Source organism: Megalopta genalis, chromosome 2 (genome assembly GCF_051020955.1).
Source record: "Megalopta genalis isolate 19385.01 chromosome 2, iyMegGena1_principal, whole genome shotgun sequence".
In the NCBI taxonomy this organism is placed as follows: Eukaryota; Metazoa; Arthropoda; class Insecta; order Hymenoptera; family Halictidae; genus Megalopta; species Megalopta genalis.
The window spans coordinates 11,097,587-11,120,392 of NC_135014.1; the positions used below are offsets into that span (position 1 = coordinate 11,097,587).

Below are 22,806 nucleotides of genomic sequence, written 5' to 3' on the forward strand. Positions count from 1 at the left end.
GGAAATTTTCTAGTTTTCGAATTTTTTGTCTGGCCTGTTATTGACTTGTACTACTGAAATTTCGAAAATTTGGACCTTTTCGAAAATTTTTCGGAAAAAGTAGAACGAGTCAATGTCAGACCAGACATTTGAAAAGAATACCTCCTCACACATCATGTGCTCCTGATACTAAAATTTCGAAAATTGTATCAGGAGAATATGATATGCGAGGAGGTATTCTTTCGAATGTCTGGCCTGACGTTGACTTGTACTACTTTTCCCGAATAATTTTCGAAAAGTTCCAAATTTCAGTAGTACATGTCAATCACAAGCCAGACAAAGAAATTCTCGTGTGTACTCCTGATACAATTAGCAAGTAGTTTATGTCAATGAAAAGGTAGTCGAAGCTATCAAGATGAGAGAGGAAGAGAACGAAGTACGTGAACGATTGAGCGATTTTAAAGAAGGGCGAGAAAAAAGAGAGAGGGTAATAGTGAGAGAGAGAGAGAGAGAGAGAGAGAGAGAGAGAGAAAGTGTAAGAGAGATAGTGAGAGAGTGCAAGAGGGAGAGATAGTGAGAAAGAGAGAGAGAGAGAGAGAGAGAGAAAGTGTAAGAGAGATAGTGAGAGAGTGCAAGAGGGAGAGATAGTGAGAGAGAGAGAGAGAGAAAGTGTGAGAGAGAGCGAGAGAGAGAGGGGGAGAGTAGAAGAAAGTTGGAGGAATGAAAGAGGAATGAAAAGAGGGGAAAATTATAGAATACAATTGGTACAGAGAGGTAAGAGTAGGAAGGGTTCTAGAATATTTGAAAAGGGATGAGGAAGAAGCGAGGTGGGGTGAAACTGCAAAGTATAGAGAGAACAAGGAAGAAAGCGGATGCTGATGTGGAGGAGAAGAAACACAAATGTGAGAACACATGTTACAGTGATACAGGAGGAGAAAGGAATGGAGGAAGGAATTTGAGAAAAGATTAAGAACATAGTAAATGAGTATGGTAGAGAGCAATAGATGGTGAAACTAGATGAAGAAAAGAAAGGGAGTAAGGGAGAAAGGTGAGAGAAGAAGGGGACGTTGATTGTGTGAAAGAACAGGGGAAACGGTGGACAAATGAAGAAGAATGAGCCAGAGGGTGAGGAACAAAATAAAACTACCTAAAATGAAAAAACGTTTGGATTGAGTTTTACAGTACTTTTATTTTCAAACATTACAGTTCTTATTCTATTTTACAATCATTTTATAATAATGAAAGGGAGTCAGAACGAAGCCGGTATTCGTTATGGCCCTCTTTCTATGCAGTACATGTCGAGTAATCATTGCGTACCAAATTGGAATCAGCGGCAAAAAGCTGAAACTACTAGCCGACAACTTGTAGCGTCATCTGTGGCAAAACGCTGAAACTACTCGCCGTGTACTTGTGACGCCATCCGTGGCCAAACGCTGAAACTACTTGCCAAGAACTTGTGGCGCCATCCATGGCAGAAAGCTGAAACTACTCACCGAGAACCTGTGGCGCCATCCGCGGCAGAAAGCTGAAACTACTCGTTGAGAACTCGTGGCGCCATCCGTGGCAGAACGCTGAAACTACTTGCCGTGTACTAGTGGCGCCGCCCGTGACAGAATGCTGAAACTGGTAGCCAAACATTTGGCTAACAGTTTCAGCATTTTGTCGTGGATGGCGCCACCAGTACCTAGTCTGTGGCGGTTTGCTTGGTATTAGGTTCTCTTAAACTGGATTCTCTAAGAACTGGGAACGATGACGTTTCGGTAATAAAGGAAACAGTTAATTTAGCCTAACTTGTAACGTGTTTTTATTTAACTTTATGCATACGTCTTTAAACTGTGTGTATGTCTATACTCTTGGGAGGTTGATATTAGACTGTTTTTAGAATCTGTTGGTTTGCGTAGCAACGTTAGTTACTAGAATGTAGGTGGCGCTGAGTGCGCTTATACGGGCGTACCCACAAGTCTATCGCTATCCTTGTCGCACACTCGACTATCCTTCTCTTACACATTAGACGGTATAGAACAAATACGCCCACGAAAAATCGTTAATAACTAACTAATTAGAAGTTAAATATGTACAAAACTATATCAGAACTGCAGCTAAGACTTCAATCTAGATTCTTGAATCATAAAAGTGCATGTACTACGCCTCAAAAATTAAATATTAATTATTTACCATGGACCTACGTAATACGTACTGCAATAATATAATGTAATGCAGTACACGGTAAAGGTCGATACACCTTAGAAGGTCGATGCTCGCGCTCGATTCACCGAACTACTACGTACAACGAAGTATAAATACAACAATAAAAATCTGAATGTAACATACGATACTTCCCTGAACGATTCTATGCCCATAGCATACTTTATTTATCCTTAAATAATAATATCTCATACTACAAATGATTTTAACCGGTACAGTAAATTCTCCCTAATCGACGCGCAGCTTGTACACAAAAATGAACAATTTATAAAGAGAAGATACGATCGTACGTTTTTATAGTTAGCGATTGTTACCGAATAATCGTATCACCTCGTCGCAAATTGTCCATTATCGCGTACAAAATCAAAGCCGTCAATTAGGGAGAATACAGATTTACACTTATATAACGATGAGGCAGTGAAAAACGATTCACGCCTACGTGTAACAAATGCGCGAATCATTTGTAGATAATTGTGAAAAGATGAGTAAGAAAATGTTAGCACAAATCGTATGCTTTAGAAAACTACGGTTTGCAATTACAGAATATATATATATATATATAGCTATATGTACATGGAATGTGAGCACGTTTGTTCGGTTCCACCGCAGTTCGTTCGAACCTTCAAAATTCCGAAGATGATCCTCGATGCGGTCGGAATCTTAGAGACGACGTAGAGCACGCTGGACACTACGTTATACGACGTAGAAAAGGCACGACAGTTAACGCGAGAAAGACGTGACGCTTAAAGGGGAAGAAGATACATGTATGTGTGTGTAGAACGCTCGCGAGTTGCCAAGTTAAATAACAAGCGGATTCTTCGACGGAGGTATTTTACGAACGAGCTTAACGTTAGTCGCGCACGCGGACGACAGTTACCTGTCGCAGTTGGCGTCCGTGGGACAGGCAACGTAAAGGGGCAACGCAGCACCGTCGCAGTAACCGTAAAACTGTTGGGACCGTGACTGCGGCAATCCCGATTGCGGCTGCGTTTGCGGCTGCGTCTGCGACTGCAATTGCAGCTGCGACTGCGACTGCGATTGCGGGGTCGGTGTTAAAAGAGTATGCATCAGGTGCATCGGCTGCACGAACGGCATCATTTGGATCGGCGGAGTCGAGATAGAGGGCGGTAGCGGCGGCACGCCGTTGCCGCGGTCCAGCGTGGACCCGTTGTACGATCCCACATAGAGGTCGTGGTTGATTTTGCCGGAATAAACGCTACACGGTCTGATCATCGAGGCATCCTGGATGCTGGCCGCGGTCATCCTGGCCTCGTCCATGCGGCTGGACCACCTCAACCGACAGATACAAACCACGATCACTATGATGGCTATGAGCGCGACCACTCCGACGACAATACCGATGATCAAAGTGTCGTCGGTACCCGAACCGTTTCCCACCATGCCGGTCTCGAACACGCGGTCTCGATCGTGATGCTTGGTTCGCTCGTTTCGAACAGTAGGCGCGACCGTCCATATGATCTCTGGCTCGGTGACCGACGAGGGCCTCCTCGACGGGAAGCCGGACGAGGATGTGGTGTCCGCGAGTTGGCCGGTCCAATGGTTCTCGGGCTCGCTGTCGAGGTCGCCGTTCGGATCGCCGCCGTCCAGACGGTCGTTGTTGGGATTGGAAACGGAATTGGAATTCGAGCCGTTCGCGGACGGGTTCTCGCCGTGCGCGAACCGATCGGCCGGCTCGCCGTCGCACGCGAGACGTCGCTCGTCGAGAGCCGCAAGGATTTGTCCGGCCAACCGAGGCGGGGTAACACAGCGCACGGAGCCGACGCGGCGATCGCGCTCGCTCGACCTCAACCATCGGCGGAGGTGTCTGGAGTCGCAGCTGCAGTTGATCGGATTGCTCTCGAGGCCTCGGAGATCGACGGCGCCGGCTCGTTCGTCCAGCGCGGTTAGGACATGGGCGGACACGGTGCTGAATTTGCTGCCGGAGAGGTCGAGCCTGAGCTCGGTGGACCGAGGCACCGGGAAGAAGAGGGCGGCCGGGATCGAGTCCACGGACGTGTTCTTCAGACCGACGGACAACCTGGTCGCTCGCACGCCGGCCAACGAACTGGACAACACGTGTCGCAGCCTCTCGCCTCTCAAAGTCAGCTCTCGTAGACGGGGATGGCTGGCCACCGAGAGCTGCTCGTTGCCCACCGAGGAGTCCTTGATCTCGATGTCCAGCGACTCCAGGTTTCGCATCCCCTTCAGAACGCCCTGCACGTCGAAGTAGCCCAGCTTCGGGTAGTTGTAGGCAGACAGGGAGCGGAGCTTGGCCAGCGGTTTGAAAGCGGTCCTCTCGATTCGGGTGCAGTTCGGCAGGTCGGAGACGTCGAGGACGCGGAGCCCGGCCAGTCCATCGAAGCTGGTCTCGTTGACGGTCCTCGCGTGGTTGCCCGACAGGTCGAGCCGCCGGATGGCCGGGAGCTTGCGGAACATCGCTGGGAAACCGGAGAACTCCGTCAGCCTGTTCCGTGACAGATCCAAGGTCTCGAGCATGGTGGTGCGCTCGAGCGCGGCGACTTCCAGCGCGGCGATGGCGTTCCCGGAGAGATTCAGCCGCCTGAGGAACGGTGTCTCGAGCCTGACGAGCCGCGTGATCCCGGTATCGGCCAGATTCAAGCTGCGGAGGATCTTCGCCTCGCCGAGGATCCCGTCGATGGCGTTCTCGCTGAGCGGATTTCCGGACAGATCGAGATCCTTCAGGTTCCCGGGGATGTCGCGGCCGAACACCTCGACCATGCGATTTCGAGCGAGGTTCAGCCGCGACAAGAACACCGATTGCTTCTGCAGGCTGTCCGCCGGGATTTCCGCGAACCGGTTGCCGGACAGATCGATGCTCTCGACCGCTCCGACGCGGCTTGGATCGAAAATCGTTTCCGGCAGAGATGTCAATCTGTTCTCGCCGAGAGCGAGATGCTCGAGTCGCAGCAGGCCTTCCATCGTTCTGTCGTCGAGCGTTTCGATTCTGTTGCCGGAGAGATCGATCAGCTGAAGCTGAGTCGAATTGTGGAAGGCCAGCTCGTCGACCGACTCGATCTCGTTCTCGGCGAGGTCGAGGACGCGGAGACGCGGGATCCGGGAGAACGCGAACTCCGGAACACGTTGCAACCTGTTCTCGGAGAGGTCGAGCTTCTGCAGGAACTGCAGGGGTCTCGCGTACTCGCCAGGGAACTGGGCCAGTCGATTCCCGGAGAGATCGAGCTGCCTCAATCTCGGATGGATCGCGAACGCCGTCGGGGATAAGCGATCGATTCGATTGTCGGACAAATCGAGGATAGCCAATCCGGTCCCGGTGTCGAAATACTCCCCGGTGAACAGAGTGAGCCGGTTCCCCCGGAGATCCAGTTCGCGCAGACTCGACAATCCGGCGAACGCCGCGTCCTCTATACGGTCTATCCGATTCTCCGACAAATCGATCCTCGACAAGTTCCGATGCTGTCGAAAAGTTCCAGCCTCGATCCTCTCCAGACTATTGCCGGCCATCGCGATCCTTTCGAGGGACGCGAGATTCGACAACAGAATGCTCGGCAAGATCTTTAGGTCGGTTCGCGACACGTCCAGGTTCGCGACCGAGGAGGGAAACACCGGCGGGAAGCCTCCGTAGAGAGGATTCGAGCTCAAGTTCAAGTACTCTAATCTGTGAAGCCGCGCGAACGTTTCCGGTGGGATTTTAGTCAGCTGGTTGCCAGCTAGATTCAGCGAGAGCAGATTTTCCAAATGGAATTCGCCGATGGCCGCGAGCCTGTTCCGCGAAACGTCCAACCTCTCCAATGTGTTCTCCAAACCGGCGAACGTGCTCGACGAGATCGTCGACAGCAAGTTTCCCGACAGACGCACGTCGGCCAGGTTGTCGAACTCGCGAAACGAGTCGGCCGGTATCTCGCGCACCAAGTTTCGGGTCAGCGCCAGCGTGGTCAGACCGGCGGCCGTCGCTTTGATCAGTTCGGTCGACAGCGCGGCGATGCGATTGAATTCCACGTGAAGATGCCTGAGAGACGGTAGTCTGCTGAGAGCGGCGGCCGGCATCAACAGAATGTTGTTGTCTTGTAGGGACAGCCATTTCAGTTTCAGCAACCCCTCGAACGACGATTCCTCGATCTGAAAACGTTTCCATGGCCGTTCACTGCCGTTTTCGTTCGTGAATCTTAAGCCTTTACGTACCGTGCGCAACGCGTTTAGGCTCAAGTCGAGCCTGGTTAGGCCGATTAAGCTGGAAAACGCGTTCACGCCGAGTCGGCCGATGTTGTTCCGACTGAGATCCAACACTTGCAGTTCCCCCAGCCCCGACAAATGAGTCCTGTCTATGCTCTGGAACGCGAATAACGGATAACGATTGTACGATTTAGCTTCGCGTGTTACGGAAGCCGATGCCGATCGCTACTTACAGTGATCATATTGTTGGAAACATTGAGAAACCTGAGATCCGTTAGAAGCCTGATCGCCTCACTGGGAAATTCTTGCAGAAAATTCACCGAAAGATCCAACTGCAGCAGATTGTGAGCCCCTGAAAATCAACAAAGAACTTAGAATTTATCTCCTCCGTTTCGATTTTCGCATTTCGTTGTATCGCGTTTCCTGTTGCGTACCCTCGAACGCGTCGCTGTTGAAACGGCCGAGATCGTTGTGAGATAGATTGAGGAGGAGCAAACTCTCGAGTCCGGAAAGAGCGCCGTCTTCTATGTGGGACAGCTCGTTGTTGCTCAGATCCAGGCGCAGCAACGACGCGCCAATCGGCGAGAACGCGTCTCGTGGAAGCGAACCTGGGAACAAAAGTCACATGTGTACGTGGTTACCGATACGCGTTATTTATCAGGGATTAGGATTAGCAACGCGATGCACACACCGATAACGTTGCCGCTCAACGAGAGCACTCTGATGGAATCCGGCCCCTTCAAGGACGCCGTCGGCACCGTCGTCATCTCGTTCCTGTCCAAGTAAAGTTGCTCGAGGCTCTCGCATCCCTTGAACATTCCTTCCTCGATGCTTCTCAACCCGTTCCCGCTGAGATCGAGCAGCTTCAGCCGCGTCAGCCCGTGAAACTCGTTGCTCGAGAATATCGGGTTCAGACCGTCGCCCAACAGATTATCGGCCAGCTTGAGTTCCTCTAGGTAAGGCTGCGCTTCGAGGACTCGGTTCATGAGCTTGCGAATCGAGTTGCTGGATAGATCGAGCTTCTTCAGCCGTAGACCCGACCCGAGCAAGTTCTCCGGAAGCGTTTGATATCCGGCGTTTCGCTGACCGATCGAGAGAATCGGTTGTCCCCGCAAGCTCTCGACCGTGTCCCGCGTAAACACCGCCCCATCGCAGTTCGCCTCGATCGATCGACCGGCCGATTCCGTGAAGATTGAGCATTCGCAGGGAATCTGAAGGTCCCGTTTGAGCTCGACGCACGGCATCCATTCGATCGGTTGCGCGAGAACCGGGCCCGCCAGCACCAGAATCGCGTACAATCTGAAAATCACAATGTCCGTGTCGATCAACCGTCGCATAAACTCCATCTCGCCTTATTTCCCCGCTGTTCTCGGCCGGCCGATACATGGCGTGGCATTGCGTGGCATTGCGTGACACGACGCGACGCGACACGACGCGAAGAAAGGCTCGCGCGCTCGATCTTGGACACACGAGGCTGTCTGCGTGTAACGGTGGTTTCGTCCGACGTATCAGCGGATACACACGGTGAAACCTGTTTCACGCAAATGCTTAAACGACCGCGTTCCTTTCTTTTTCTCGGAGGGAACGGGATTTATCGAAGACGCGCGACCGCTCTCTTCCGAGCGCTTGATCTCGTATTTAGTTTTACTCGCGCGTTGCGAGTTTCGATTCGGGCTTACGCGATGGACCGATTACTTATAGAGAAAATAAGAAAAGAGAGAGAGAGAGAGAGAGAGAGAGAGAGTGAGAAGAAAGATGCTATTCGAATTTCATACGCGAGATTCCTCTCGATTCTATTTCTCATGGCCATCGGTAACTTACACTACGATCATATTTCTCGGTCCGCACAAAAGTTCCATCCCATCTGCATCGGTGTCCCTGTCCGCATCCGCATCTGTATCCACATCGGTATCCGGATCCACACGATTCTATTAGCTGTCACTCGTGAACCGGATTATTCGATGACCACCGATCGACCTCGTTGCCGATTCAGAAGCGACTCAACCGGAGATTCTGCCAGAAATTCTCTTCATGGTTCCGTTGTTTTCCCTCGACAACGGTTCCAGTTGATCCGTCGCTTGGGAAGAAACTTTGCGTTGTGGGTTGTGGCGAAAAGCGCCTGGGAACGCGCGATTACGTGCTCGTTTGCCTCCACTTCAGCTTACCTTGCCTTTGCCATCGCTTTTGCCTCGCCTCGACTCGCCTTCTTCTTTCCTTTCTCTCCTTTCTCTTATCTTCTATTCTATTTTATCTTCGATCCGCAGCCGCGGAGAATAAAGGACAACGCGGCTCGCACTCTACACGAACGTCGCGCGGCGTTCGATTTTGGTCGACCGACGTCGATCTTGTTCGCGATCGATGGTCCTGAAGGTGCGAAAAGAACCCGACGCGCCTCTTCGGAAACTGAAAGAGTTCGAGCAGCCGTTACCGCGAGCAATGGAATATCGTAATGGATGCGAGAGAAGGGGATCTCCGCGAGACCAACTTGTGCCGTGCCCTTCTCCACAGATTCGCCAATTCGAACTCGAACTCGGACTCGGACTCAGGCATAACGGGGTTCCCGCGCGACTCTACCTACATTCAACCAACCACCATACAGTGCGCTGCTCGATCCGTTTTGGAGGAGACGATGCATCCTGTAACAGTGAACAAATGTATTTGCGAATTGCGTTCATACCTACCTACCTATGTACCTACGTATTATAAGTTATGCATACGCTCCGATCTCCGATGCATTCGTGCCACGGACGTGACACAAGAGTACGTACAACACTTTATAGGAACCTTGAGGGCACTAGGCGACGACTGCCTTACCGACGATCATCGGAGCGGCCCCTTCCTTATTGGCGACGGTCGGTCAAGCAGCTGCGATCTGCTTGCTGAAACGGTACTGCAGCGACTGTGAACAGAATGAGCAACCGTAAACAAACGTGGTCGATCTGTGTTCATTTCATCGATCATGCGCATAAATCTCTAACCAAGGAGAAGAAGCAATTGCGATATCGTGACAAGTAAAGAGTGACAGATAATTCGAATAAATAAGAGAACACGATAATTCGCTGATCGAACTATGATCGTATATGGAGATCGACATCGTTGAAATTCAGCAGCTCTTTTCCTTCAAACATGCTGGCGATGTTAACCGCAGATTGGTTCCCTCTGGGACGAGACGTATATTTTAGGTAACAAATGGGAATAAGGTTATAGATTAACGCCCAACAGATACAAACAAATAGCTCTTCGATAAGATGACAAGTGGAAAATGCAGAGTATAATCGTTAAGAAACTATTGCTTTTCAGAAAGTTCGAACTCTACCCGTTATCGTTTCACAATGAGGTTTGGAATACCAATTTAGTGGTGGCAGCTCCTTATGGAGGTTCGATCGCGATAACCGGAAATCCCAAGAAATTTGCTAAAGTTCATGGATCCAATAAAACTGTGATATATTTGTTTACTTCAGCAGGAAAGTTAACGGCCAAATTACAAGTAAATGTCGAGAATCTGTGGTAAAACTTTAACGACTGGGAATCATATATCTTTGTGCTTTTCAGTGGAGTAGTGGACTATTGGTCGGTTTGGGGTGGTCTCAGCAGGAGGAACTATTGTGTGTGCAAGAGGATGGTATGGTTCACATATATGACATGTTTGGTACATTCCAACACGCGTTTACTATGGGAAATGTACGTAATTTTTCTTTATGTCTCCTGTACGATAATAGAAATTTCTGTGAAACAATCTAATTATATTTTTATGTTCTTATGTTAGGAGGTTAAAGACACTAAAGTCTTGGAAGCAAAGTTTTTTCAAACTTACAGTGGAACCGGTGTGGCTGTTTTAACATCTACCAGCCGGGTATTTTTAGTGAATAATGTTGCTGAACCAAAAGTCAGACAAATATCTGAAGTTCCTAGTAAGATTTTGTAATCTCTGTTAATTGTTGCTTTACTAAGCAAATCATTGATGTCTGATTGTCTATATTTTAGGGTTTGGGGGCCCTGTGGATTACTGGTGTCTGATACACCGTGATAGAGAAACCAGAGTTATTTTATCCCACAAGGATGGACTAACTGTAGTCCATCAAACGCATCAAAGTCCAACATCTATAGCATTTGTAAGATTTTAATTGAGAATTAAATTGAAATTACAAAACTAGGCGATGCAATGATAACGCATATGTTTTTTCAGGACACTATTTTCACAAGGCATGCCAAAGTTTCTAGTGTAGTCGCCATGGGCGTTTCTGGAAATAACCGTCATATAGCTCTTTATTCAGATACAGGACACCTGTACATAGGTTCGATAGATTTTAAAGAGAAATATTGCGAGCACAATACGAACACCAAAGAACCATTAACGAGCTTGGCATGGTTGGTATATTACCGTAAAATGTTCGCGTTCAACAACGACGATATTCACATCGGTATTGTGATATTCACAGGTGTGGTACGAAAGCTGTGGTGTGCTGTTGGGACAGTACTGTAATAGTGATAGGATTAACTGCCGAAACGATAGTATATACGTATGACAGTACGGTACATCTAATCACAGAGATCGATGGTGTGCGCGTGTTGTCTGCAACATCCCATGAGATGATACAGAAAGTACCGGACGTAGTTCAGAAGATATTTCGGATTAATTCGACCGATCCTGCGTCCTATCTTTTGGAAGCTTCGAAACAATTTCAAAAGAAGAGTCATAAAGCCGACAGTTACATAGATCTTGTTAAAGATAAATTGGATGCAACGATAAGAGCTTGCATCGATGGTGCTGGTCACGAATTTGACTTTAATACGCAAAAGCTTTTAATGAGAGCTGCTAAATTCGGTAAGGGATTTAGCACTACAGTTAATCCGGAATTGTGTCAACATTATGTCGACATGTGTCGCACACTGAGGGTCTTAAACGCTGTGAGACACCCTGCGATTGGGATCCCGATAACGTACATACAGTATCCTTAACCTTATATTTTATTATGCCACTTACACAACGAAAACTACTTAACAACGATTTAGATTTACCATTCTAACGACTCAAGTGGTACTGGACAGACTCGTTGCGAGGAGACACTACTATTTGAGTATACAGATAGCGCGACATCTCCAACTGCCGGAAGTTGAAGGAGAAAGCCGAATATTAGCCCACTGGGCCTGTTACAAAGTAATGTAATTAAAATTTTTGGTTCTATTCAATTCCCTTCGGAGGAACTGAATTAATTTCCTCCTGTTTTCTGACAGGTCAAGCAAACTCAGTTAGATAAAGAACAAATAGCGGAAGAGATAGCCGACAAACTGGGATACGCACCCGGCGTTTCTTACAGCGAAATTGCGAAAAGAGCAGCCGACTGTGGTAGAAAGCAATTAGCTATCAAAGTAATCATTTTCTTTTGTTACATTTCACTCGCTGTTTCTCCCTCTTTCTTTCTTGCTATTTGACTCTGTAATCCTAACGCTCTTTATATTTCCTTTATTGTTAGCTAATCGACTATGAACCCCGTGCGCACCAGCAAGTACCACTCTTGTTAACACTCGGCGAGAAGAGAGCTGCTCTGCGTAAAGCTGTCGAAAGCGGTAACACCGATTTAGTTTACACGGTGATACTTCATCTCAGAGAGAACATGGCAATCGGTGATTTTCAGGTGAACCGTTTATTATCAAGGGATTATTATCGATAGGAACACCGTATTTAATTCCAATTTTTTATGAATTCCTCACAGACATCTATAATGCATTGTCCTTTGGCGATGGCGTTGTATATTAAATATTGTCAGAGTCACAACCGAGAGACCCTTCGAAGCATTTATAATCAGATCGATGACTTTCATTCTCAAGCCATATGGTTTATCACTGAGAGTTATCAACAAAAGGTTTGCTCTAAATTAATCAACGATTGTCGCCCGAGTCGCAAACAATATTGTTGGTGTATTTTACAGAACATAATGTCCAGAGAATCATTGCTGCAATCCGCGCAGGAAAATTTCAAATTGGCCCGTAATGACACGAACGCGGCTTTAACGGAGGAACAAGTCAAATTGTTGCGTTATCAAAAGTCTCTGGAAGAGATGCTTCACGAATCGGTCGTTGGCAAGCCACTTCACGATACCGTCAAAATACTATTGTTACAGAACGAATTGAAATTAGCGGACAAACTAAGGTCAGAGTATCGGATATCGGATCGAAGGTGAGATCATACAAATCATACAAATTCTTCCAAATGTGCATACGATTAACATAAATCCCACAGGTATTGGTGGTTGCGTATACAATGTTTGGCAGAGAAAGGTATGTGGACTGAATTGGAGAAATTATCCAAGAGTAAAAAGTCTCCCATCGGTTACGAGGTACTAATCTTTAAACTCTCAATAGTTTTTTAGAACCAAGCAATTTCTTGAGATAACATCGTTTCTTTTCTTGTTGCAGCCGTTTATAGACGAGTGTTTAAAATATAATAAAGACAGGGAAGCAAAGAAGTATTTACCCAAAGTGAAAGATGAACTGAGAGTGAAATATCTCGTCAAATTGAAGTAAGTATTATAGTAATAGCAACAAGTTTGTAATCTAACATAATAATGGATTGTAATCTTACAGAATGTTAGAGGAAGCAGTTCAAACGGCGGTTGAACAAAAAGATGTTTCTGCGTTAATGTTTATATTGGCGCAATGTGAACCGTCTGATAGATTACTGATCGACAAGATTAATAAGTACACAACTAGCCTTAAAAATTAATTTAATGTTTTTATATTTACCTTTCCTTTTCTCCTATAAATTTCGAACAAATAAGTAAAGAAAACCGTATAAAGATATAACATACAGTATGTATGATAGAATAATAACGAGATGATGCAATGGAATATATTAACATGTAAATAGTTAAAAATATATTAAAAAGTAAATAGACTCAATTTTTTTACAAGTATCGTAAATATTTCGTTATGACAATGTATAAAACATAAATTAATATCTCCTTTAATATAAATTAAATTAATATCTCCCAAAACTCATGAGCGACTATAAAATCTGTATGTGTTTCGACTGGGTTCACGACTACTAGTAGTTCAATTTCCTCACTCATACTCAACTATTCGCTCGTAAGCAATATAACAGTCTTATTCGTGACTACAACTAATTGTTACTTCCTGCTTTCGAGTATACTTATATACCTGGTATTACGTATATAACCTCCTTTATACTTACAAAATATTGACTTTCTTTAAATTGTTCCCTGTTAATAAACAATTTAAATGTTGGAAAATAATCTATACACCTTTCACTACAGTTTTAGAATGGCTCTGAAATCACGATAGCTGCAGAATCAAAAGTCCATTTATTGTCTATTTATATTTCACTTAACTGTGTACATAAAAATAGATTGAAACTATACGTGTCTTGCTGATCACTCATCAATGATGCAAATTGGACACAAGTTTCATAACAAAATAATATGTCTTAGACTTAAATGGCTAGAAATAATACTAGAATATATAATATCCGCTTAGTATGTTGGGGCTGGAGATTTTGGTTGTTGTCCATAATGAGGAGAGAGGAACTAAAAATACAAAATATATAGTCCATTAATCAAAAATAGCATTTACATGCTTGACGATACGATCATGTTCTTGGTTTTAGCGTACGATCAATGTACCTTGTATTGCTTGTCCTTAAATTCGTTCCATGGTTCAGGATTTTTCTTTGGCACCCACGAAACATCGGGATTACGAGCGGCAAGGCGTATCAAATAAAATGCCGATCCACATGCTCCTGCAGCAATGCAGAAGAATAATGGGAGCAGCTGATAACAGACAAAAATTATAGTGTCAGTGTTATACGCACAATTTCGGTTCTCATTTTGCTCACCATCGGATGCTTTTTTATCCCAGCTAGGGAAAGACCTTCCATTTTAGCCATTTTGTTAAACTAGAATGTTGCAATTACGATGAGTTCCGTCACACACGCAACGCAATTTCTGCCCGCCGCAGTGCTTCAGCTTTCACGCTACGTATGCACTGAATCGCGATTCAGGCATCACGTACGTATGTACATATTACACACACATGTACTTAACCACAATTTGTTGTAGCTCATTGCGATACAGTCCAAACACTATGTCGTTTTCACAATAAATCGTTGCGTATAAATCATTATATATATATAATACTGTTGGCAATAACAATCGACTGCTAGTGGTTTTTATTTATTTAGTAGTATAAATAAATGCTTGTATACTTTTAAAGTCTGCATCCACCATAAATACATTTCACAAGCATTTGAATTCCAGGCCCAAGTCGTTCACAAAAAGGAACGCATCTGACATATGCATATGCATGTGCGTGTACATACATACGTGGAGCACGTAATGTATGTAGGTATGTACTAAGCATTTATGCATCTGAAATAAATTGCACACAACACACAACAAATCATATGTTATCGCGTTCGAACAAACCGTAATTGTAAATTATTGAACGTCGAATGGTGGTGATCTCTAACAAAACATGAAAATCATTGAAAATAATTAATCGAGATATGCTTGTTTACACCGTAGATTCAACCTTCTACATATCGGTAATTGTTTCATGATGGTATTTTATGAGTAAAAGATAATTTTTACAATTTGAGGTCTGTATAAATATAAATGTTGATCTCAGCCACCTGAGCGAATGCGAAGATGCGCGAGAGGCGAATCGAATAATTGGTACGTAAATTTTTGCTTGAAATGTGGTGTATCTTAGAGTGGTCTGTCAAAATTTTATCGACGTCGACCGATTGATTATTAGTGTCAGTATAATCGAACGCAAGAATGAATTTCTTTTCTTGACATATTTAAAAAAAAGTCAATAAAGACGTGACTGGGTGATACACTAATCCGAACGATAAGCGGGATGGGGTTTTCTACAAGTCTACAAGGACAAGCGTTCCACGAGGCTCTGCTCGGTCGTCAGGATGCCGAGATCAAGCTTCTCGAAACGATGAAACGATGTTTGACGATGAAAGTCAAATCGGATCGCGAATACGCTTCGACGATTTCCTCTCTAGCAGTGCAAGGAAAGAAGATCGAGCGAAACGAAGATCTCATCGGTAGTCTCATAGCACAGGTACTTTTTCAAAGTTTGCAGTTCATCTAGCCTGCTTCGAGGTTTAAGATTAGAATAGTTTTATTTTGCGACACATTCTAGAGTTGGAGAGATATTATGGATTCTGTCGATCAAACAGCTAAATTAATCAAACAGCAGGCAGACCAGGTTGACAATATAGTGGTTGAACACATTACAATATTATGTGCAGAGAGAAGGAAAACCAGGAAACTGTATCAGGAAGAACAGACATGGTTGAGTAATCAGTTTCAACAGGTATGCAATCAGATGTATATCGACATACTGCGTATATGTAAATATTGTATCTAAATGAAATTTTATGGCATTGTTTAGTTAACCGAAGATGTTGCCAGAAAGAAATTGGAATATCAGAAAAATCTAGAGGTGTATAAGCTAATGAGATCTCGTTTTGAAGAATATTATGTTAAATGTAAGCATTTTCGGTATTTGTTTGTGACATTTTGCTATATTTTGTGATATATTTAGCAGGCAGAGTAGGTAGAAAATTGGATGAAGTAAGGGAGAAATATCAGAAGGCCTGCAGAAAACTTCATCTCACACACAACGAATATGTGTTACTCCTGGGTGCTGTAACAGAATGTGAACATGACTTGAGAACATCTTATTTGCCAAGTCTCCTTCATCGACAGCAGACAATCCATCAAGAACTGGTAACATCTTGGTAAGTAATTCTGTTACTGTATCTGGAATAATTTATGCTGTACTTCCTACTTTTGCATCGTAGATCGCTAATCTAATTTGTGTAAAATCTATATGCAAGCACATAGTTACGTACAAGGTAAATGTCAATAATAATAATGGTCATTTTGATAATGGTCATTTTGAAAACAAAGAAATAATATTGTCTATTTGTGGTAGGAAAGCCATACTCCAGGATGTAGTGAAGTATTCTGATTTTACAACGGATAAATTTCAAGAGATACATCTGCGAATGCAGAAAGCCGTTGATTTGGTGAAACCCATGGAAGAGTGTAGGGACTTCATGGGAGAACATAGGTACTTGTAACTTTGTAGTTGCTTTTGTTTTGATATAATTAACATGCAACAACTCTACATTTGGTAACGATCGATGCAGAACACGATCAGCATCGCCGATAAGATTCACGTTCGATGAGAACCTTGTAGACGATACCTCGGGGAAATTATTGCCAAATAGGTTGACAGTCGACAATCTAACAATAGATTGGTTACGAAATCGGTTAACAGAACTGGAAACTTCTCTGAAAGCGACTCAACAGAACCGTCAGAATCCTCAGCATCCATCCGAAAATAACAGCGACTCTAAGTAAAGCTTTTATATTATCAAAACGAGTGTGTATGTGATTGAGACGAAATCTGATTAACCATTCAACATTATCAGGGCATCGATTCTGGATTATACCCGTGAGAGAGAAGAACTACGTTTACGTTGCCAGGAGAAGAAGCTTCAACGACAAGTGGACGTTATTAGATCGGCTTTGAATGAGTTAGGTTGCGAGGAATTACCATTAGGATACGATCTTTCCATGGAAAGTACCTTCGTTGATTCGCCTACAATCAGTAAGGTAATTGGAATTGTGTTCATTGATCAGGAAAAATCTTCTTACTATTATAAATACGTCTTCTATCTCACTCTTGCATTACCGGACTACGCCTAATACTATTTAGTATCGAAAGACTACTATTTGTTAGTACTACTACACTTTCAGAAAGCCAGAATGCCAGATATCCGTTTCTGCACGTTGCGAAGGAATCAACGGTTCATGACAATATTTAAGACTCCTTTCAAATCTTTACCAATGATAAACAATACAGCAGATGGAATGATTAGATCAAGCAGTGAAAGTCCTGCTTCAAAACCGAATAGTACTTTACCAGTTGTATGTTCTTTCCGTATTTGTTACACGCGTAAATATGGTTTGCTGCACATCTGCTTGAACAATACCGCTTCTTTTGCATTGTTTGTAATGTCGAACATTTGCTGGAGAAGACGTGGAAAAGAAATGTACCAAGTTTGACAACGACCTCCAAATTTTTGTTTTGCTTTTTTATCACCTTTGGTATTAATATTGATAATGATATTAACAGTACTAAATGGTCAACATTAACATATTAAGCATGTTCAATTTCGTACAAATTGACCGAGTCCGAATATTTTTCAGCTAACATGGACGTGATGAAATCTCAATATTGTAATTGTAATAGACATTTCGTATAAAGTATAATCTGATTCCGTTGATTAATTAAAAAATGTTTCTAGGCCCCGGTACGTGGAAATTCACATTTGACGAATAATCAAAAAGGAAATGGAAACGGCGATCTTATGGAGGAGGAATGGTTTCATGGCGTACTGCCAAGAGAAGAGGTAGTAAGATTACTAGTGAACGAAGGAGACTTCTTAGTACGCGAAACAACAAGAAACGACGAGTGCCAAATAGTTTTATCTGTTTGTTGGGATGGGCATAAACATTTTATTGTACAGACAACCACCGAGGTAAGAATGCGCATATATCATAACTTTATAAGGGCATCTGTAATGCATAAAGCTGACGATTTTGTTTATTTCAATTTTAGGGACATTATAGATTCGAAGGTCCTACGTTTCCGTCGATTCAGGAGTTGATTAGACATCAATGGTTATCCGGACTACCCGTAACTAGCCGGTCCGGAGCTATTCTCAAAACGCCGATCTTGCGTGAACGTTGGGAACTCAATAACGATGATGTAATTCTTCTAGAAAAAATAGGACGGGTATATTGAAATTTAAAAAGGAAGCAGTCGCGAAGAAAACCTTATAGAGCGATTTTCACTTTCGTAGAACTTGCACAAAATTTAATCAAGATTCGTTTGTTTGTAGGGTAACTTTGGGGATGTATATAAAGCGCAGCTTAAATCTTGTAAGACTGAAGTAGCTGTAAAAACCTGCAAAGTAACGTTACCCGATGAACAAAAACGTAAATTCTTGCAGGAAGGACGAATATTAAAGCAATACGATCATCCAAATGTAGTGAAACTTATTGGAATTTGTGTTCAAAAACAGCCGATCATGATCGTTATGGAATTGGTACCCGGTATGTAAATAATTTAAAGCGAGACCGTATTCATTCATTAATTCGAATAGACGAACGAACGAATGTATATATGTATACGACAGGTGGTTCCTTGCTAACATATTTAAGAAAAAGTTCTGGCAGTATTACGCAACAAGAACAGCTTCGTATGTGTAAAGACGCAGCGGCAGGTATGCGCTACTTGGAATCTAAATACTGCATTCACAGAGACTTAGCAGCACGAAATTGTCTCGTAGGTAAATAAATAAAATACCTTTTTGTTATACGACTATTACATGATAATTTTCTTAAGAGAACAGGAAAAGATACCGTGTAACCTTGGATTTTAGGATACGAGTCCATAGTAAAAATTTCAGACTTTGGTATGTCACGAGAGGAAGAAGAATACATAGTTTCGGATGGTATGAAACAAATTCCGATTAAATGGACCGCTCCGGAAGCATTGAATTTTGGTATTTCATAGAGACAATAATACATCACACTTTAAAAATGATGTGTTTCAGTATTTCAATTCTCTTCAGATTTGAAATATTATTTTGTAATCGTTATACTTGATACAGGTAAATACACATCCCTATGCGACGTTTGGAGTTACGGAGTACTGATGTGGGAAATATTTTCAAAGGGCGGAAATCCTTACAGCGGAATGTCTAATGCTCAGGCCCGTGAGAAAATAGATGCGGGTAATATATATGTTTCAATGTGCTTTTGTAGACGGTTTCTCTCGATACTTGAATTCGAATTGATATAAACTCTATACGTGGCATTCCAGGGTATCGTATGCCAGCCCCGGAGAACACGCCTGACGAAATATACCGCTTAATGTTACGATGCTGGGAATACGAACCAGAAAAGCGCCCACATTTCGATCATATATACACTGTTGTCGAAACGTTGTCCCAGGCGTATTTGTAGAAGATAAGTTTATATTTGGTGCTAATCTTCATAAAGTATAATATTACTTTCACATTTTTTACGTGAGCCGTAAACCAGATCAGAAATTAGAAGTTTCATGAAAGAATAATGATCATAAAAATGACATCTTCTTTTGGAACATGTGCTTACAACACGCTTAAAAATTCATCGAGAATTTTCGGTTTCAATTTCAAGCAATTGTATCTACATGGTCCCAAGCTTTTAATTTCTATTGGCTAATTCTTTTTTAATTACCAGTGAACTTATTGCAAATAAGTGTTACAAATGAAATTGGTTATTATCCGAACGATTTGATCATTACTCTTTTCAACATGGTATTATTGTGTCCTTCTTCGTTCGGGCAATAAGCAATGTTCCCTAAATTGCCGATAATTGAGTAGTTTTGTTTTTAGACATCGATATACCGATGACATACTAATTGGCATTTCATCTTCCTAATGTATTTATGCATAGTATTATATGTATGTATTACATCGTGTATACTTGTTTCGTAAGTATCCTTCGTCTTTTTTATATACAAATAATTTTCAGTTCACTTTACCTTTAAATATTTATCCGTCCACCAGAGTCTTATAGAAGAAAACTGTATACATATATTTATACCATAACGATTATTCAGATCGTGAATTTGAACTGTGCTGTCTCATATTATTGTGAAAAATAATTGTTAAAAGTAGATTGTATGCTAATATGCTTGCTAGAAATTGTCAAGTATATTTGAATCATATTACGTGCAACACAGGCTAAATATTCATGAAAATTTAATTTTCACGAGGTATATGCAGTGCATAGAATTTTATTTTATATGTTGCACGATTACTGCTGTGAAATATGCGAGATATTTAACCGATAGAGTGCACATAATTTACATTTGACTTAATCATGTAGGAAGAAAAAGTATATTCGTATACCATATATGCCTCTCGAAAAATCGAAATTTTGGAATTTGTCTATACTATGAACAGGATTGACATTTTACTTTTATGTAGTCAAATACTCAGGATTTTCCAAAAAACGAGCTGCTAAGCCTGTAGTCTTTTATAAAAATCTAATTTCTCTGGCGCTTATGTAAGTAAGTGTATATTATGTACAACAATCTTAGAAAAAAAAAAGATTAAACTTATTTTACTCACTGTACACATGTTTTACAAATATAATTTTATTAGTTCATCACTTACGGCCGAAGGTGTTAAAATCCCTAAATCGGTAAACAAAAGGCTAATATAATGAGGTGGTGTGTAATCGACTAACGGATGTTCCTTTCGTAAATCTTTTTTTAATGTGTTCGCGGTATACTGTAAAAAGAAAAATGTAAAGACGAATAGGATTGAAAAACATAAGGATATAGAAAAACTGATATTTTACCTTAAATTCATCTGGTAGATCAACTTGGTTTAAGGGATAAATTCTTGAAAATTTGAAACTTTCTGTAAGTACATAAAAAGGCTTTTTCACTTCTTTGGCACACATTGCCATTGTATATGTGCCAACCTACAAGGAAATTGTATCAATGTACAACTATACATATAGATGCTTGATCGATAACTTTTTTACCTTATTGATAACACCGCCACTCTCTGCTACACCTTCTGCTCCTACCATGACCATATCAACCTGCTCCATAACATATCCCATTGCAGAATCTAATATGAGTGTACAAGATACACCTAATTTGGTTAAATTTCGACACATTTCCTTTCTATAATTGTTTGAGAAAATAATGTAATATTGCAAAGTATAGAACAAAGTATGAGATAATACCTACAATCTATGTGAACAAAACATACCCACTATTATCTGGAGACGAACTTGTTACATAGACTTCAAATATCTTATTGCTGAGAGCAGCCTCTGTCATTGCTTGTAATACTACTCTAGATTTCGAATGTGTTAAGATTTTCTAAAATGTACCACAATGTTACAAATCTATTGATGGCATGAACAAATTACAATATGTTCAAGAAATAATGAAAACTTACAGATCCATCCGTAATGAAATGGGCAGCTACTTTTGCTACCTTTCCTCTAGCTGCCACTAATTTTTCATGAAACATTTTTCCCCTATGAAGCATAATATCCTTGCATTCTGCAATCGACTAATTGAAAATAACAAGAAATAAAAACTAATAAGTGATACAGGAACAATATTAAATACGATACTTTTTTCATGTTTTGTAATTAATGAAAGAAGAAAAGTCGGTTTCAAGAAAAGGCTTAATAACTACTTTACCGAAGTATCCAATGTTGCTAAGGTTATGAAACGAAGAAACAATTCGCTGCCAGATGCGATGGCAGTAACAGGATTATCCGTGGACCTCATCGCATCTATCGCATTTTGTAGGCAATACCTAAGTTCCTGGACTGTCTCTGCTACGATTAGAGGAAATATTTAATGTTTCGATGAATCCGGAACTTGACCGAACATCTTCTAAAAAATACACTTACACTTTGAATACTCTAAAACTTTGAGTAACGTCCGAATAGCAGCCATTCCAGCGGAAACATCTTTCTCATTTTTAATAATACCGTTGAAGTAATCACATATTTCTACAGTATCCATAAAAATAGAAACATTAAAACCAAATTATAAAGTAAACGACACGAAGATAATCACCTTGTTTATCCATGATTATATAATTGTGGTATTATTTATTTAATTCGAAATACACTGTCCTGTATTTTACTCAAAAATTACTATTTAAAAATATTGTTTAAATAAACACGGGCGGTCACAAACACTGCCGAATGGTACTTTTAGGTTAAATACGTAGTACGTCAAAGTTGATCCGCGTAAACGTTTTGCGCACTCGCGACAAGGACGCCCAGCGACAACAGTCGACGATCAACTGCGTAATGCGAAGAACATGCTGCGTACGCATCTGTGGGTACGCCCGTATAAGCGGCACTCAGCGCCACCTACATTCTAGTAACTAACAGTTGCTACGCAAACCAACAGATTCTAAAAACAGTCTAATATCAATCTCCCAAGAGTATAGACATACACACAGTTTAAAGACTTATGCATAAAGTTAAATAAAAACACGTTACAAGTTAGGCTAAATTAACTGTTTCCTTTATTACCGAAACGCCATCGTTCCCAGTTCTCAGAGAATCCAGTTTAAGAGAACCTAATACCAAGCAAACCGCCACACATCAGCCTATTGTAGCGTCATCGGTGGTAAAACGCTGAAACTGGAGGCCAAATTATTTAGCTAACAGTTTGAGTGGATGGCGCCACCGGGCGAATTGATCGCTATCCTTGTCTTACACATTGTACGCATAGAGAAAGAAATACGCCCATCTTATCACTACACGTGAGAAATGTCTAATGAAATAACAGTTTAAAACACGTAAACAATAATTATTGCCATGT

General features: G+C 42.3%; 5 protein-coding genes across 17 annotated transcripts; 2 read left to right on the forward strand and 3 right to left on the reverse strand.

The window, feature by feature from the left end:
• Nucleotides 1–2,315: 2,315 nt before the first annotated feature.
• On the reverse strand, nucleotides 2,316–9,138 carry LOC117220870 (uncharacterized). Its single transcript, XM_033471278.2, has 8 exons — nucleotides 9,034–9,138; nucleotides 8,502–8,972; nucleotides 8,158–8,413; nucleotides 7,028–7,635; nucleotides 6,771–6,944; nucleotides 6,570–6,688; nucleotides 6,346–6,492; nucleotides 2,316–6,282 (listed from the first exon to the last, which is right to left on the reverse strand). Exons 3-8 carry the CDS (start codon nucleotides 8,193–8,195, stop codon nucleotides 3,058–3,060), a joined length of 4,311 nt encoding a protein of 1,436 aa, XP_033327169.2. The 5' UTR covers nucleotides 8,196–8,413; nucleotides 8,502–8,972; nucleotides 9,034–9,138; the 3' UTR covers nucleotides 2,316–3,057.
• A 163-nt stretch (nucleotides 9,139–9,301) lies between these two features.
• Nucleotides 9,302–13,231, forward strand: Vps16A (vacuolar protein sorting 16). Its single transcript, XM_033471134.2, has 15 exons — nucleotides 9,302–9,518; nucleotides 9,637–9,823; nucleotides 9,889–10,017; nucleotides 10,103–10,247; nucleotides 10,321–10,448; nucleotides 10,523–10,704; nucleotides 10,776–11,285; nucleotides 11,350–11,494; nucleotides 11,572–11,706; nucleotides 11,811–11,972; nucleotides 12,051–12,200; nucleotides 12,267–12,514; nucleotides 12,578–12,674; nucleotides 12,754–12,857; nucleotides 12,922–13,231. Exons 1-15 carry the CDS (start codon nucleotides 9,463–9,465, stop codon nucleotides 13,058–13,060), a joined length of 2,517 nt encoding a protein of 838 aa, XP_033327025.1. The 5' UTR covers nucleotides 9,302–9,462; the 3' UTR covers nucleotides 13,061–13,231.
• Nucleotides 13,232–13,639: 408 nt separating this feature from the next.
• ND-MLRQ (NADH dehydrogenase (ubiquinone) MLRQ subunit) lies at nucleotides 13,640–14,350 on the reverse strand. Its single transcript, XM_033471137.2, has 3 exons — nucleotides 14,189–14,350; nucleotides 13,977–14,123; nucleotides 13,640–13,880 (listed from the first exon to the last, which is right to left on the reverse strand). Exons 1-3 carry the CDS (start codon nucleotides 14,237–14,239, stop codon nucleotides 13,827–13,829), a joined length of 252 nt encoding a protein of 83 aa, XP_033327028.2. The 5' UTR covers nucleotides 14,240–14,350; the 3' UTR covers nucleotides 13,640–13,826.
• A 36-nt stretch (nucleotides 14,351–14,386) lies between these two features.
• Nucleotides 14,387–20,570, forward strand: FER (tyrosine-protein kinase Fer). 12 transcript variants are annotated; one of them, XM_033471126.2, is made up of 17 exons: nucleotides 14,388–14,896; nucleotides 14,980–15,026; nucleotides 15,166–15,426; nucleotides 15,508–15,681; nucleotides 15,760–15,856; nucleotides 15,913–16,108; nucleotides 16,306–16,443; nucleotides 16,523–16,732; nucleotides 16,808–16,991; nucleotides 17,136–17,306; nucleotides 17,687–17,920; nucleotides 18,001–18,177; nucleotides 18,284–18,497; nucleotides 18,581–18,733; nucleotides 18,827–18,949; nucleotides 19,058–19,180; nucleotides 19,270–20,570. In XM_033471126.2, exons 3-17 carry the CDS (start codon nucleotides 15,214–15,216, stop codon nucleotides 19,410–19,412), a joined length of 2,550 nt encoding a protein of 849 aa, XP_033327017.1. In that variant the 5' UTR covers nucleotides 14,388–14,896; nucleotides 14,980–15,026; nucleotides 15,166–15,213; the 3' UTR covers nucleotides 19,413–20,570. The 12 variants fall into 12 exon arrangements, with proteins under 12 accessions (XP_033327023.2, XP_033327017.1, XP_076374574.1 ...); XM_076518459.1 differs by having other exon boundaries at nucleotides 14,388–15,026; XM_076518458.1 differs by having other exon boundaries at nucleotides 14,980–15,426.
• Nucleotides 20,532–22,505, reverse strand: eIF2Balpha (eukaryotic translation initiation factor 2B subunit alpha). 2 transcript variants are annotated; one of them, XM_033471135.2, is made up of 8 exons: nucleotides 22,048–22,505; nucleotides 21,879–21,980; nucleotides 21,664–21,803; nucleotides 21,413–21,529; nucleotides 21,221–21,333; nucleotides 20,988–21,132; nucleotides 20,799–20,924; nucleotides 20,532–20,728 (listed from the first exon to the last, which is right to left on the reverse strand). In XM_033471135.2, exons 1-8 carry the CDS (start codon nucleotides 22,058–22,060, stop codon nucleotides 20,579–20,581), a joined length of 906 nt encoding a protein of 301 aa, XP_033327026.1. In that variant the 5' UTR covers nucleotides 22,061–22,505; the 3' UTR covers nucleotides 20,532–20,578. The 2 variants fall into 2 exon arrangements, with proteins under 2 accessions (XP_033327026.1, XP_033327027.1); XM_033471136.2 differs by lacking the exon at nucleotides 22,048–22,505 and having other exon boundaries at nucleotides 21,664–21,800.
• Nucleotides 22,506–22,806: the final 301 nt, after the last annotated feature.